Source organism: Ceratotherium simum, chromosome 19 (assembly GCF_057802395.1).
Source record: "Ceratotherium simum simum isolate JZ-2026a chromosome 19, ASM5780239v1, whole genome shotgun sequence".
NCBI classification, from domain to species: Eukaryota; Metazoa; Chordata; class Mammalia; order Perissodactyla; family Rhinocerotidae; genus Ceratotherium; species Ceratotherium simum.
In genome coordinates, this window is record NC_141918.1 from 29,800,807 (window position 1) to 29,815,687 (window position 14,881).

A 14,881-nucleotide genomic window follows, 5' to 3' on the forward strand; every position below is an offset into this window, starting at 1 on the left:
TCAGTTGTACATCCCCATGTTGTAGACTGAACATTGGGCCTGCAGAGGCCGTGAGTGGCTGGGAGAACAGATATGGGCTTGCCCTGGGGAGATACAAATGTTCAGACAGTGTGAAGTTATGACTGCCTCAGAGAGCATTAATTGGAAAATAAAGTGAAAGTCAGCATTTGGCACCCTGTTTTTTAAACAGAAGCCCTCCAGTAGGCTTTTAACTGGCCACATGTGCCCACATAGAGTCCATGGCCTCCCCCTCCTTGGGAACAGTGGTGAGTGGTCTGCCATGGCCCCTGGTTGTCCCTGGTTGTGTTTGAGCAGAAGCAGCATATGGCATCTAGGTCGGTTTAGCCCCTTCCTTAGTCACTGGGCAGGTCCTGAGCTGCCAGGCCCAGGTATCCGTCATGGGCTGTCTGCACCCTGGCAATACTGACATGACTGCCCTAGGGCATGCCCTGCACTAGCTCAACCCAAAGCTCCCATCCGGGCAAGAATGAGTTTGACCTCAGCCCTTTTAACCCACTGAGTCAGCATCAACTCTACCCTCTTCTCTGGTGTTCCATCTTTCTGAGTTGTGTTTTGTCTCTTTGTGATGATGTGGCATCACTGGGGCCGCCAGTGCTAGAAAAGAAGTTCCTTTACTTCCATTTCTCTAAGAGATACAGCTAAGCATTGTTTCACAGTGACTAATTTCCAACAACCTGCCCTTCCCCAATTATGTAGCTCATCTGGGTTGAAATCAATGAAAAGTGTTACACTGAAAATTGTTTTCCCAGGGCATGAAGTAATTACTGTGCACATATTCTCTAAGATTGTGCCGCACTTCCTTGGTCTTTGCCATTGTTACCAAAATAATGCCTCCATTCAAGTGTTTGCTCAAATCACCCTCTAGAGGCGAGTATTTGAGCCACTGCACCGTCCACAAGCAACCAGTTGCCTGGGTCTGAAGGAAGGACACTGGCCAATACGGGGCCACATGTGTGAGGCACCCTCCCGGTGAGGCCCTTTCACCCCCAAGCACCTGGGACGAGTGACTGTTACAGAGGAGATGGGACCTTTTCTCACCTGCCTTCCGTGACGGTCACCCGGTGAAAACTCCAAGCGGGGATGTTTGCATTGGCCTGTGTTTGCCAATAGTCAAGACTCAGTTTTCTTCTCATTTTCAGGTGAAAGTGGGAGATACATTGGACCTTCTCATTGGAGAGGATAAAGAAGCAGAAGCAGAGACAGTGATGAGGATTCTCCTGAAAAAAGTGTTTGAAGAGAAGACTGAAAGTGAGAAATACAGAGTAGTGTTACGACGGTGGAAGAAGTTAAAGTTGCCTAAAAAGAGTACGTCTAAATAAATGGATTGCCTTTTAGTGATAAAGCTGCTTTCTCGTGGTGGGGGAAGGGGCCAGCTTAAAAAGAGGACATTTCTATTAAAATAAAGTTCTCTTACCATTGGTGGAATCTGCTGAGCCATTTTGTGAAAATCGAGATCCTTATCTTGGGAGACACTTCTCGTGGCCTGGAATTCCCTCCCGGGCTGGATTTGTGCTCATTTTGCGCTCAAGAGCATGAATGTCATGTGCTGAGTGAACGAAGCCCAGAGAGGGTTTAATGACTAGCTTGCTGTTTCCCACATAAACTACCTTGGGAGTCAGTGTAAAATAAACTGGCCTTTTGTTAAATGTTTTTATTTCAGTTGTGTCCCTGGCAGCCAGCTTCCCTGGGTTCAGGCCTCCTAAGGCAAAACCAAGCAAAGTCAAGGTGACCCTTCATATCCTTAGGGGAGAAGCATTGGGAGAGCCCCTTGTCCCCCGGCCCTTCCGAATTACCAACGTGTTGGCCCTAGTTCCCTTCAGTTTGCTTCAGAAGTCTGCATGGGTAAAGTTGTTCCAACCCTTTCCAGATGGGCTAGTTAGGGCCCATTTAAAACTAATTGTTTACGGCAGAGGTTGATAAACTAAAGCAACCAGAGCTTTTTGTAAGGCACTCAAGCTAAGAATGGTTTTTAAATTTTTAAAGGGTTGTTTAAAAAAAAAGAAAGAAAATATATGACAGAGACCTTATGTGTCCTACAAAGCCTAAAATATTGACTGACTGACACTTTACAGAAGAAAATTTGATGACCCTTCTGGTTTAGGGTAATAATCTGAGAGTTTAATTTTCAGGTGAAAGTAGAAAATGCACAGATTTTATCAATGAAGAGAATAAAGAATCAGAGACCAATTATTCTAATTTTGAAGAAAGTGTTATAAAAGAGACAAAGCCTAAAAAAAGGGTATTAGAGGGGACACACACACACGATATAAATCATCTAAGAAAAGGGCGTCTGCACAAATAAATTGGTTTGTAGATTCCCAGGAGTTGTAGCTCAAAGCAGTGGGATGTTTGGGCCCGAGTCTGAAAGTCTTACCAGCTCAGATTTCAGAAGACTCAGGAAAATCGATTTTTATTTGAAAGCTTAAATAAATTCTCAGGAAGAAATAATATATACTGTGCAGTGTAACAGAGGGAATTTTTCTATTTTACCACTTGTTAATGGGCTTTACTGAGTCATCAGTAAAAATAGTACATTTGATTTTAACATAAGTTAGTTATTAATCATCATTTAGGAAACTATATTGATGCCCCTACTTTTTCTCATTTCCTTCACCTCTCTGTCCTCTCTTTCCCTCTCTTCTCTTGACTTCTCTTTGGAAAATGATAGAAAGCCTAAGAAGTCTTGGGAGGTGAGGGGAGGCAGCATGATCTAGTGATATGTCAGGGGTCTTGAGGCCTTCTTGCCATTAGCGAGTTGGGTTACCTTGGGCAGAATTTGACCTTAACCTCTCTGAGCTTCATCTTCCTCATTGGTCAGGTGGGGATCAGGATACTAATTGCCTTACCTTTTGTGTCTCGAAGGAGGAGGAAAGCTAAAAGGTGTTGTATGAGGTAAAGCAAGTTGATGGTAGCTAGAAAGAGGAAGGGCCATTTGAAAGGCTTTTTGAAGCGCTGTTGATAACTAGAACCTCAACTTAGCTGTTTGGCAAGGTTTGACCCATTCCAGACTTCTCTGGTTTTAAAAATCAAACTAAGAAAAAGACATCTGATGATGGAGAACGTTGGTTTGGTCATAGCACGTGGCAAAAACTGATCTCACTCGTTGTCTACAGTGCAGGGGACTTGGAAGGTATCTATGAAACAGCAGAAACAAAAGCAATTCATAAAGATTTGTGGCGCTCTTGCAGTTCACTCATTACTCGATCCAGATGACAGCTGCTTTATAATGCATCCTGGCAAGGCCTCCTCAGTGAAAATGTGACCAAGATGGTGAAAAGAGTCAAGAAATATTTGGATGTTTCTAATGCAGTGCTTCTCAACCAGGGGTGATTATGCCCCCCGGGGACATTTTACAATGTCTGGAGATATTTTTGGTTGTCACAACTGAGGGGCTGGTATGGGCATGGAGTGAGTAGAGACCAGTGATGCTGCTAAACGTCACACAGTGTACAGGATAGTCCCACAACAGAATTATCTGACCCAAAGTGTCCATAATGCTGAGGCTGAGACACCCTGCTCTAATGGGATGATGACACAGAAGAATTTTTTTTGTTAATAGTTCTTGCTTTCCCAGGAAAGTGAAAATGCTTCTAGTGTATGTTTGCAGTTTTTAAAGGATGAACAATTTAAAGTTATGACTATTTTGGTAGAGGCCTATCTAGCCCTTTTACCAGTAATGGTTAATCCTTTCAAAGACATAGCTCATCTCTAGGAAATATGATGCTAATTGCCTTTATCTGCCAAATAGCATTTACTGTCTTTCCTGGAAAATTATATAGATGCCTAGGCAATAGTTTCATTATCTTTTTAGCATTTGGGGGATAATGCTTAAGTTATGGTTTATTTGGTCAATAATGATTAGAGAGACAGAAACATAACTACCATTTTTCAAGAAATTACAAAGAAAGATTTCAGTTGGGGGTGGTGTATGTTCCATGAACCTTCTTAAAGGGTGTGCAGTGTATGTCAGGCAAGTAAGATGACACTACTAAAGTTCTGCCGTATCTTGGTCATATATGCTTGGCTTTCAGAAAGTTACTGTCAGAAGTATCAGTCAACTTACAATCTCAAGGGAGTAGTGAAGGAAATTATTAACTGCATCGAGCAGATTCAGGAGAGCAGGATGTGTGCATTTCTCAAACTGCTTTCAGTGAGTCATAGAGGTAGCTTGAAATCAGTCACGGTAGGCGTATTTCCACCTTGGAAATCGGCAACCACCACGAATCAGGATTTGTTTCTCCCTTGGAGAACCAGTTGTTAAACATTTACCAACACACCATTGGGTGGAACGGGGATGCACACCCACAAGTTTTCCCATTAGGAAATGCCCTAGCCCCAGTATCTACCCTCCAAGGTTTGCTTTCATTATTTTTTCTCCTTTCTTGTTCTCATGTATTTCCACATGCCCTCCTCACTTCCTTTAGCCAACCATTCTAATGTGTTTAATGTGTATCTTTTTGCTTGTTTGCATTCTTGTAAAATGTGTTTGCCTGTTCCGTGCACATATATTTTAAATTTCATAAATGGCATTACTATATATTTCATTCGTGTCTTACTTAGTTCACTCGGAATGGTTTTTAAGGTCCATCCGTGGCACTACAGGTGCATCTGACCCATTGCTTCTCACTGCTGCGTAATGAATGCTGAAGTGCATCCACCCCATTTTGCCTACCCCCCGCTCCCAGGGATGTTCTCCTAGACCCCACCCGATCCCCTCACAAGTAACATAGTGCTTGCTTTCTCGCCAGAATGGCTGCCCTCCCACCAGCAACACGGGGAAGTACCTGTAGACCCGTAGCCTCAGCCTGCCCCTGACATGAGCCAGCTTTCTAATTTTTGCCAGTCTAATAGAGGGGTGAAGAGAGAGACTTACTCTCAACATACTCTTCATAAGCTCTCCTTTCCTACACGCGCCAGCCCCTGCAGGCTGCTGCTTCTGCCCAGTCTGTTGCTTGGAGTTTCTCTGAGGACTTTGAAATCAGATGCAGCTTTCTGAGAGGGCCACTCCTGTTCCATGCTGGCCCTTTTTTGTTTTAAGTTTTTTTGTTCATCATTAGTAGTTAACAGACTAGGTGTATCAGAAGCAGGATGGTGAAAATCTACAATTTTGCTAGGTCCTGAGGACATGGCTCACCGTGCACTTCTTGGTTCCTTTGCAGAGATGTCAGCTGCACCCCATGGGCCTTCTATCCTGGGACTTTATTCTTAAAGCTGGAGAGACCTTCCTGAGGCAGACAAGTGAAGCCCCAAAGACTGCAGTCAGGGTAGAACAGCAAGTGTCTAACATGGGCAATTTCTGTTTCCAGGTCTGCACTGGTGATACCCATTTCAGAGCCCCGCTCAGAGGGGTTACTATCAGATACTTCCCCACAGAATGTGTAGAGAATTTTCTTTAGGGATTGTAGGGGAAATCTCTTAACTCCTGATGGAGACAGAGAAATCAAAGGTGAGGCTAACATGATAGCAGCCAACTCTTTGGACTCCAGCAATGCAATCAGTATTAACCTGAAGAGAAGGCACCCATCCCATGGGGCCTTAAATATGCTGAAGGTTATGCCCCTTCATGCCTGGACCTGTGCCTGGGCTGAGATTTCGGCTTGTCAAATCCAAGGAGGAGATGAAAGTTTAATACCTTGTGTCAGAAATAGCAGGAACCAAATACCAGCAAGACCAGGGCTGTTGAGTTCTGCATTTACAGCACAGTTAGCAGTTGTTCATCTGTGAGAAACAAGATAGTCAGGAAACTGTAGGCCTGCAGGTGCGCCTCAGGCCAGAGCCCAGCCCTGCTCCTTCTGCATGGCCTCAGCTGCCTGCACTGAGTGGGGGCCAAGGATCTCAGTCTGCATCTCGAAATTCAGTTTCAGGCGAGATGTCAGGCTTTATGCTGTTTACCATCAGAACCTTCTTTCCAAGCGCAAACAGGCTTCTTCACTACCAACCAATGAGGCTGGAACTTAGCGTCATGGAAGAGTGCCCAGGAGATGGCAGGCGGTACAAATATTTTTGCTGAATGAATGAACTTCCTTTAGAGACAGAGACGATTCTTACTGCAGTCCTTGTTCTGTTTCCTGTGGCATTGTAAGGTTTCCTGAGTCAAACACCCTCTCACTGGGGTGGATCCAGAAACTCAGAAACTGCAGATAGTCAACAAAACCCCAAGTTAAATGGCAGGGGACCATTAGGCAGAGAGATGGAGGAATTTTCTCCACACAGCTACCCAATCAAGAGCATGAACTTTGCAGTCAGCCTGGCCATCCTTAGAGGCCCCTGGCTCTGCCAGCTGTGTGACCTCGGCCAAGTTACTTAACCTCTGGAAGCATCTCCATCTGTAAAATGGGGGATAAAATAATCACCACACAGGGTTTCTGTGAGGAGTAAATGAAAGAATGTATGTCAGGTCCCTAGTACATCCTGACCCATCATGGGAGCTGAGAAAATGGGAGCTCTTATGAAAAACAGAACTCCCTGTAATGTAGGGACCCACCATCACTTCTGGATACACAGCTGTCACACTGCAGGAGCTTCTGGAGTGGGTTGTGGCATTACATACTCTCAAACTCTGTCAAGGACACAGTTCACCATCTGGACTACAAACTCTATTTAGAGAACAAGTGAATTCTCACTCCTTAAAATAAAATCATCAAACAGGCGTCCCCCTGCAGAAATGCTCTGGCAAAAACCATCACATTTGGTCAGCGCCCCTAAGCCCCGAGGCTAAAGCATTTGTAAACCTGCCTCTTCCCACTGACCTAAAAGCTAAGATTTAGTTTACCACTAGTTAAAAAGCAGTCAGTTTTATTCAAACAAACACAACAGGAAACCACTTATTTCAGCTCAGATCTATTTCTAATAATCAGGAAAGTGCTAAGCCTTCAGTTTCTGTGATATACACAGCATATTTTGTGAAGTTCCTGTAGTGCAGTGGTTCTCCAAGTGCAGACTTGGGACCAGCAGCACCTGGAAACTCGTTAGAAACACAAATGTATAAGCCCCACCCAGACCTTCTGAATCAGAACCTCTGGGGGATGGGGCTTAGCGATCCACTGGTGGTTCTGCCCTTTGTGGATGCTGATGGGGTCCCGCCCACACCCCCTTTAGCAGGGCACTCATCCCCTACTGTTGAGGGCCAGCTAACCACCACAGCAGCCCTTCTGGAGCGCTGCACTTGGCCAAATGGAGCCACCCTGCCAGGCGAGCCACCAGCTTCCCTGGGGAAGACCTCAGACAATGACCAGCTGGCCCCTTTGCCTCACCTGTGACTAATTCTGCCAAACAATTCATATTCTAATGCTTCCCAGTGGGTGGGAATGAAGCTGGACTGTGGTGAAGACCATACTCCTGCTCACGGCCATCCCTGGCCCCATCCAGCTCTGCTCCTGCCCCTTCTCCTGAGAGCACGCCCTCAATCAACTGTACAGGAATCCATCTCAGCTCTGCTCCTAGGGAATCTGATCCAGGGAAGTTACTGTCACAATCTCAAAAAGTTTACTATCACCAGAACATATCTGTCCACAATTGCCAAAATTATTTCTCCCAGGGCAATTCTAAAACCAGCATACCCATATCTAAGACCAGACGAACTGGGCCTTAGAGGATGTGGGTGACAGAGCACACCCCCGACTTGCAATGGTTTTTGGATCTGCATCTTTATGTATTGTGGCCCCGGGGGTATTCAGTTCCTCAGATGGTGTGGCGTGGTGGAAAAGAGAAACTGGGATTCAAATCCTGCCATCGCAATTGCAATGGGCAATAAGCCTACTTCTCTGCTGCTGCTTCACCACAAAACAGAGATGGTAACAGCGCTCAAGACACTGAGTTGTTATGAGAATTAACTGAGCATATTCAGGGCCTTAGCTTTCTTGTCTCAACAGGCATAATTATGGAACTTCCCTTACAGGGCTTTTAAGAGGATTATAAGAAACGACCCAGGTACACTTCTTAGCAGTGTGGCTGACACATGGCACATAATCAACAAATGTCAGGGGCCATTACTGCGAGCAGGCAATAAACATTCATTCCTTTCCCACCACTGGCCAGGGGATCGTAGATCTATCTGGAAGCTCCTTAAAGAGTCCCTTGCATCTCACCATTCCAATGATCACAGTAATTCATTTGGTGTGTAGTTCTTATCTCTGAGACCTAGATTTTATAAGTAAGCTCACATATATTGAGATTCTCTGTGAATTTTCTTTTTGGTAGAAAACAAAGATACCCACAGCGAGAAGGGGCTTAAAGAATTTAGCCTTCCTTCAAGTCCTGCTTAAACTCACTTGTGGACTCAGCGTTTGGGGCTTCAGGCCCTGACCAGCCGCAACCTGCTGACGAGGCTCACAGCTCAGAAGTGTGAGGACTCACAACCGAGCACTCACTCACTGTAGGAAAAGTGTTCCAGTCACAAGCCACAACTTCCTTTACATCCTGTGAGCCCTAGGCACAAAAATAAATGTTTCTGACAGCGTGAGACATTATTTTACTATAAAATATTATTTAAAGTTAATGATTTATAATTAGTCAAAGAGGTGAGAAAACACATGCGTCCTTCTGTTATCAGTTAATAATATGTTAGCTTTGAGGAACTAATCCCATTTAATCCAAAGTGAAGAAAAAGAGTGAATGGAAGCTCTGCTAGCTGGGCGGCAGGCAGGCGGGTCTGGCACCTGACCAGGGAAGGTAAGGTCAACCACGCCTCCTGCTGCACGGCCAGGAAGTGGTTTGTGTAGAAACGGGCTAGGATTCATTTGGGGACTTCTCAGTCATTCAGCTGTGACAAACTGAAGTCCTGTGAGCTGTACCTGACACCCAGTGTGTGGAAGCCTGAGAGGCTGAGAGTGAGATGCCCCTGAGCATTCGTGTCGTCCCCTGGGAGGGGGTGAGGAGGCCGCACGGAAAGACAAATAGACCAAGACATGTTCTGAGAGACCTCTGCCCTGAGAAAAGATGTGACAAGACCATATTTTTTCTATTTTTATAACATTTTATATAACTCAGAAAACAGTGCTTGTATAAAAATTCACACAAAGTTGCTAGAGAGCATACAATTTCCAAAAATGTCCTGGGTTTTTGTTACATTCAGTTTTCTAAGGATGCACTCAAATCAATGGTAAAATGCAGACATTATTCAATATTTCATTATCTTTGGTAAAACTATTCTCATTATTTTGTCTCCTCACAGTATTGACTCTGATATCCACTTTGTGCAGGGTCTGCTATCACTAGGATGTCAGAAAACATTAAGGCTGGATCTACTCGAGGCAAGTATTTCCAAATGGCAGTCACAGCCCCTTGGCCCCACCCCTACTTCATATCGTCTGCCCACATTCCAGGCAGGGTGACAGCTCAGTGACCTCCAATCAGGGGTCTGAGACCCCCCCCCCCCCTCAACCAGGCAAGAAGCAAAGATTTCAGAGAAAGGTGGAAACTGAGGCCAGCTCTACAGGAACCCAAGGGTCATGCTGCGGTGTGGTCAGGCCAGCCACTCCTACCATTTAAACAGCTAATCCACTCACCACTACGTAGATCCCATCGGTTGGTTGATGATTGCTGCTGATGTGGTACCCCCTCCTCCCAAACTTAAAGAGAAAGGAAGGTTTGGGGCCAACACTGAAGGGAGAGGGACACACTAACGCCCATGACACTAGACATGACTTTATTCCCTGTCAGACGTTCGTTGTCACGTAGACACAGCCCAAGTGAACTGAAGCAGGATTAGAACATCTAGTACATTCACGACTATCTTCATACATTCTTTAAAACTTGCTAACAGAGAAAACGAGGGACACTACCGCCTATTGTGACTTGCTATTTTACTTAACATCAGAATGTGTCTGTGCTAATTCTTTAGTCTTCCAGATAAAAGGCAAAACAAAACAAATCCAAAAAACCAACAAGTAAAAACCCAAAATTGAGATGGGGATGGGAAAGGGGTTTGCCAACAGATTTTATGGAAAACATCAAATTTTGGAAAAAATAAGTATTTTGTACTTCTATTGCTTCATGTAAAAAACTGTTCCTGGAGCCTGCCTGTATGGCTGGAGAACTGAGGACACCATACAGACAGACGCAGGACCCGCAGGCGTTTCCTGACGAGACAGTCAGAGGGACAGGAAACAGCTCTCAGAGCGTGTCCACCTCTCTTCTCTGAAAGGGACTCTAAGATTTGGGGGGAAGAAGCCCTACAAAGGAAAGGTATTAAGGAATCCATCAAAATACGACTTCTAAAAATTGAACATGCTCTAGGTTATAGAGAGACATATTTCATTCCTGGAACCTAGAACCTGTTGATTTCTCCAATGTGGGTAGATAGAATTTTTTTTTATTTAATACATGATTGTGCTTCTGAAGTTGCAGGGTCACATTCCACCCTCTAGAAAGCAGGGCAGTTTTCACATGGCTTGGAATCCTCTTCGATAAGTCCTAGAGACCAGAACAAATTCCACGGCACCCTCCAACCAGGAGGGCCAGCAGGCGAGAGTGCCACCGCCATCTTTGGGTAGGGCGTGTGTGTACAGGTGTGTGTGCGTGCATGCATGCGTTTGTATGTTGGAGAGACTAAGGCATAGAGAAAGGCCCAAGTGAGGGGGAAAAGTGAGTCTCCTGGCTCTCCAGTCCCTTCTTTCCAGGCACAAAGAGGTTGAATTTGTTATTCACGTAGGTCTCCATCTCACTTCAGTTTTTTACTAACAAATGTGTGTGTTCACGTGTAAGTGGATGAGAGAGAGAGTCATTAAGTCCTTGTGCATTTCTAAATTTCAATAATTTAGGTCTGCAATTTCAACAGAAATAATCTGTAAATTACATTTAGAGGCAAATTTACTGAAGTTAGATCAACAACTTTACATTGCTCAAAATCTTGTCATTAAAAAAAGAATGCCCACTAGGTGCAGGCAAAATGATGTCATACAGCCCTGGCACTGAAATCCTTATCAGCTGTATAAAGAAAATTCACAGATTGTTTCTATTTCTGCATTTTAAGGTAGCAAAATATGAAGCCATTAGGTTATTAAATCTATAACATTCCACAAGGGTTCATGACCGCTCTGTGTGAGTCAATTCATTTTCCAGGTTTCTGCTAGGATGTACTCAGTTTGGGTTAGACTATTTCCTTTCCCTCTTAGGTATTTAGTCCCCAGAATCAGGTAGGTAAAGGTATTGTTTTTACGGACTCTACGTACTGGGGAATTTCCCGGTTGGAACTCCTGGAGAGCACGCTGTTGGCCTGTAGCTGTGTGACCGTCCCAACCCCTGGGGAGAGACAAGATGTCTCAACCTGAGGCCAAGGGACCAGCCAGATGTAGGAGAGCAGGACCTTCTGGGGAGTCTGAGGGGAAAGCTCTGAGTGGACCCTGGGAAGGGACATGGGAGCCCCATTTGAAATGACCTGTGTCCTTCCAATACCAGGTGTCCCCAAGAGGGCCCTGAGGCTTGGGCCCGCCCTGAGGAACAAGGATGTGTACTGACTGGAGAAGCTAACACTGAGGTGTGGTGAAGTCACCAGACAGCTCCCAGAACCCGGGTTTTGTACAAATACACACACGGAAAGTAAACAGTTCTTGGTGAGCCCAAAGGGGCCCATCCTTAAATCAAACAAGAAGCCAAATAGCCACACACACAGTTTTCCAAGGAAACGTGTCTGCTGCTCCAACCAGCATTCTGGTGTGGCGAGAGAAGGGGGCAGTGGAAGGACACAGCTCAAGTGAAGACACCGTGAACAGGTTTCCACGTCTATCTACATTCATATCATCGTCATCATCATCATCCAGTGTTCTCGTCTACAGAGAGTGCGCACGACATTCTACCAACACAGCAATGACGCACGGGCCAGGCCGCGCGTAAGCCCCTTCCTTGGCACCACAGTGGAAGGGAGACTGCGGCCATGGTCAGAAACAACATCACACTACTCCATCCCCTCCACTGCCATGCAAGGGGCATTTTGACTCTTCTAAAATCAGATGTAAAAGACAAGATCAGTAAAATCGGTCTCTATAACACCTGAAGCTATTATTAGCCATCATGCAGGGAACATGGCACTTCTAAAAATTTCATAAATCTGAAACCATCTTTAAGAAAAAAACCCCAGCAACTGAAGTCATCTTACAGTACTTCACCTCAAATATTTAAAAGATTTTTTTTCTCTAAGTAAAATGGCCCCCAAAGAGACCAATGATTTTTTTAAAAAGGGTTTCTTTTTAATTAAAAAACATTTGATAAAAATGGAAGATGTAAAATGTGGGAAGAGGAACAAGAGAATTGCTGAATTTGCATTTCAAATTGTGAGGGGGTGGGGAGGACACAGCCAAGGAGAGAGAGCCCCTACTCCTGAGGCCTCTCTGCTGGCACAGCTCGGCTCTCCCCACACTCTGCACCACCAGGGCACACAGGACAAGAGGCGTAAGGACAAGAGATCAAAAATGCAAGGCTTCTTTCTCGTGGTTGGGTGGGTGTGTACGTGTGCAAATGTAGTAAGCCACTCCCCAAGAACATAAGGTGCGTGTCTGTGGATGCCATACACGTGCTCCAAAAGAACGCTCAGTCCGTAGGGTGCCCATCACTTCTCCACTTTCTTGGCTTTCTTCAGGATGTCGCATTTCTTCCTGTTGGGGCGGCGGCACCGCTCGTCAATGCTGGGGATACATTCGTAGTGCCACACCTCCTCCATCTTCTCCACGGGGTAGACGGCCTCCACGTAGTGCCGGATGAGCCGCAGCCGCGTGGGGTCCAGCTGCTTCTTGTTGCAGGCCCCGGAGTGGTTGTACTGCAGCCGCAGGTTCTCGGCGGTGAAGAGTTCCGGGAAGAGCCGGACGAGGAGGCGCGCGGCGAAGTTGCCCACGGAGAGGCTCTGCTGCACGATCTCGCGCACCTCCTTGTCCGACAGCAGGTACGGCGAAGGCACCGGGAAGTCGGGCGAGGGGACCACCAGCTCGTCCAGGGGGATCTTGCAGAAGTCTTTGCTGCTTCTCTCGGGGGGCAGCGGGGGGCCCTCAAATTCCTCTCGGAACCTCTCGGGGTTGATTGCATAGCTCGCCAGGTCCCTGCACTCGGGGCCCGGCACGTGGACCTTGCGCTGCTGCTGGTAGGAGCGCCTCTGCTCCGTGTCCCGGCGCCGGCAGCGCTCGTCCAGCTTGCCCACAAACTCCAGGGTCCAGACGCGGTCGTTCTTCGCCCGCGGATAGAGCAGCTGCACGTAGTGGCGGATGAGCCTGATGCGGGAGGGGTCCAGCTGCTTCTTGCCCAGGGAGCCGCTGCAGTTGTACTGCTTGCGCAGGTTCTCGTGGGTGAAGAGCTCGGGGAAGAGGTGCACCAGCAGGCGCGAGGCGAAGTTGCCGATGGACAGGCTGCTCTCGTAGATGCTGCGCAGCTGCTCCTTGCTGAGCAGGCAGTCGGCGCCCGGCACCTCGAAGTCGGGCTGCGGGATCTCCAGCTTGTCGAAGTCGATGGGCACCAGCCAGATCTTCTTGGACCGCCGGCCGGGCCGCTCGCCCTCGAAGCTGTCCTCCACCTTGACCACGGAGATGTCATCGGGCAGGCTGGACGAGTCGTAGCAGTCGTCCCGCGGCGGCTCGCCCTCGCTGCACGCGTCCAGCCCCAGGCCCTCGAGCTCGTCGTTGATGCGCTGGGCGCACTGCTGCAGCCAGGCCTCCTCCTCCTGCATGTCGGGGAAGTAGATCTCCGTGTAGTTGCGGATGATCTGCAGCCGCTGCGGGTCCAGCTCCTGCTTGCCGCCGTCCCCGTAGCAGCTGTACTGCTCGCCCAGCTTCCGGTGGTCGAAGAGCTCGGGGAAAAGCCGGTGGAGAAGGAAGACGGCGAACTCGCCGGGGGACGAGGCCTCATCCAGGAACTCGGTGAGGTCCTGCGTGTCCACCACGTGGTCCGAGGCGATGGTGCTGCTCCGGTCCAGGGACAGGGCCTCCTCCTGGTCCTTGCTGTCCAGGAAGTGGCCCGGGTCCACCTGCTCAGGCTCAAAGAAGCTGGCGACCTGGCCCGCCGGCTGGCTGTCCTCCATTTCCCGCTGGGCCCAGAAGCGGCTGAAGAAGTCGTTGAGCTGGGGCAGGCACTCGGCCTGCCACACGGCCGTGTCCTTCACCGACGGGTAGTAGACCTCCACGTAGTTGCGGATGAGCTGCAGGTGCAGCGACTCCAGCCTGCGCTTGGCCGTGAAGCCGCAGGCACTGCAGCCGCGGGAGAAGTCCACGTCGCTGAAGAGCTCGGGGAAGAGCTGCACCAGCAGGCGACAGGCCAGGTCGCCGCCCGACAGGCTCTGGTCCACGATCTGCTTGAGCTCGGCCGCCGTGAGCTGGTACTCAGGGGGCGGCTGGAACTTGGCCACCATCTCGGAGGGGCTTACCTGCTTCTTGATGCGGCTCACCTCCAGGGAGAGCAGGTCCACCTTGCTGTGCAGCTGCGACATGTTGGAGGAGAGCGTGTTGAGCATGTAGAACATCTTCTGGATCAGAAAGTAGATGTTAGGGTCACCATCGGTGGCCGCTGTGGCACTGCCACAGTCCCGCTTCTGTGGCTCGTTCAGGAGCCGCAGTGGTGAGGGGCTGTTGCCGGGGTTTGCCTTCTCGAAGAGCTCGTAGGTGTTGAGCGTGTCCCCGGTGGGAGGATTCTTCTTCTCCATGATCTTGTGCGAGATGCCGTACAGAGGCTTCTTGTAGGAGGGGGTGGTCACGTCGTTGCAGGGCTCCTCCTCGCCCGGCCACGCGGAGCCCAAGTTCTTGCCCCTGCCGGCCTGCTCCCCGTTGCCCTGGCAGGGCAAGCTGTTCTCCCGGTTCCGCATGCCTGCTAGGAGCGCCTGGAAAACAGAAAAGTGAGTTAGGTGGGTGTTCTGATTCATTACACCAGACACGGGTCTGTGTCACAC

The 14,881-nt window shown here is 48.1% G+C and overlaps 2 protein-coding genes across 6 annotated transcripts in view; one reads left to right on the forward strand and one right to left on the reverse strand.

Moving 5' to 3' along the window:
- MTRES1 (mitochondrial transcription rescue factor 1) overlaps positions 1-1,440 on the forward strand; it is a 37,974-nt gene extending 36,534 nt beyond the window's left edge. For all 4 annotated transcript variants that reach the window (XM_087443955.1, XM_004422176.3, XM_014781143.2 and 1 more), the window contains one exon: positions 1,161-1,440. In XM_087443955.1, the coding sequence (XP_087300081.1) occupies positions 1,161-1,340 (180 nt within the window). In that variant the 3' untranslated portion in view covers positions 1,341-1,440. The remainder of the gene's footprint in view (positions 1-1,160) is intronic.
- A 7,951-nt stretch (positions 1,441-9,391) lies between these two features.
- BEND3 (BEN domain containing 3) overlaps positions 9,392-14,881 on the reverse strand; it is a 33,987-nt gene continuing 28,497 nt past the window's right edge. For both annotated transcript variants that reach the window (XM_087443951.1, XM_087443952.1), the window contains exon 4: positions 9,392-14,812. In XM_087443951.1, coding sequence (XP_087300077.1) covers positions 12,566-14,812 — 2,247 coding nt within the window. In that variant the 3' untranslated portion in view covers positions 9,392-12,565. The remainder of the gene's footprint in view (positions 14,813-14,881) is intronic.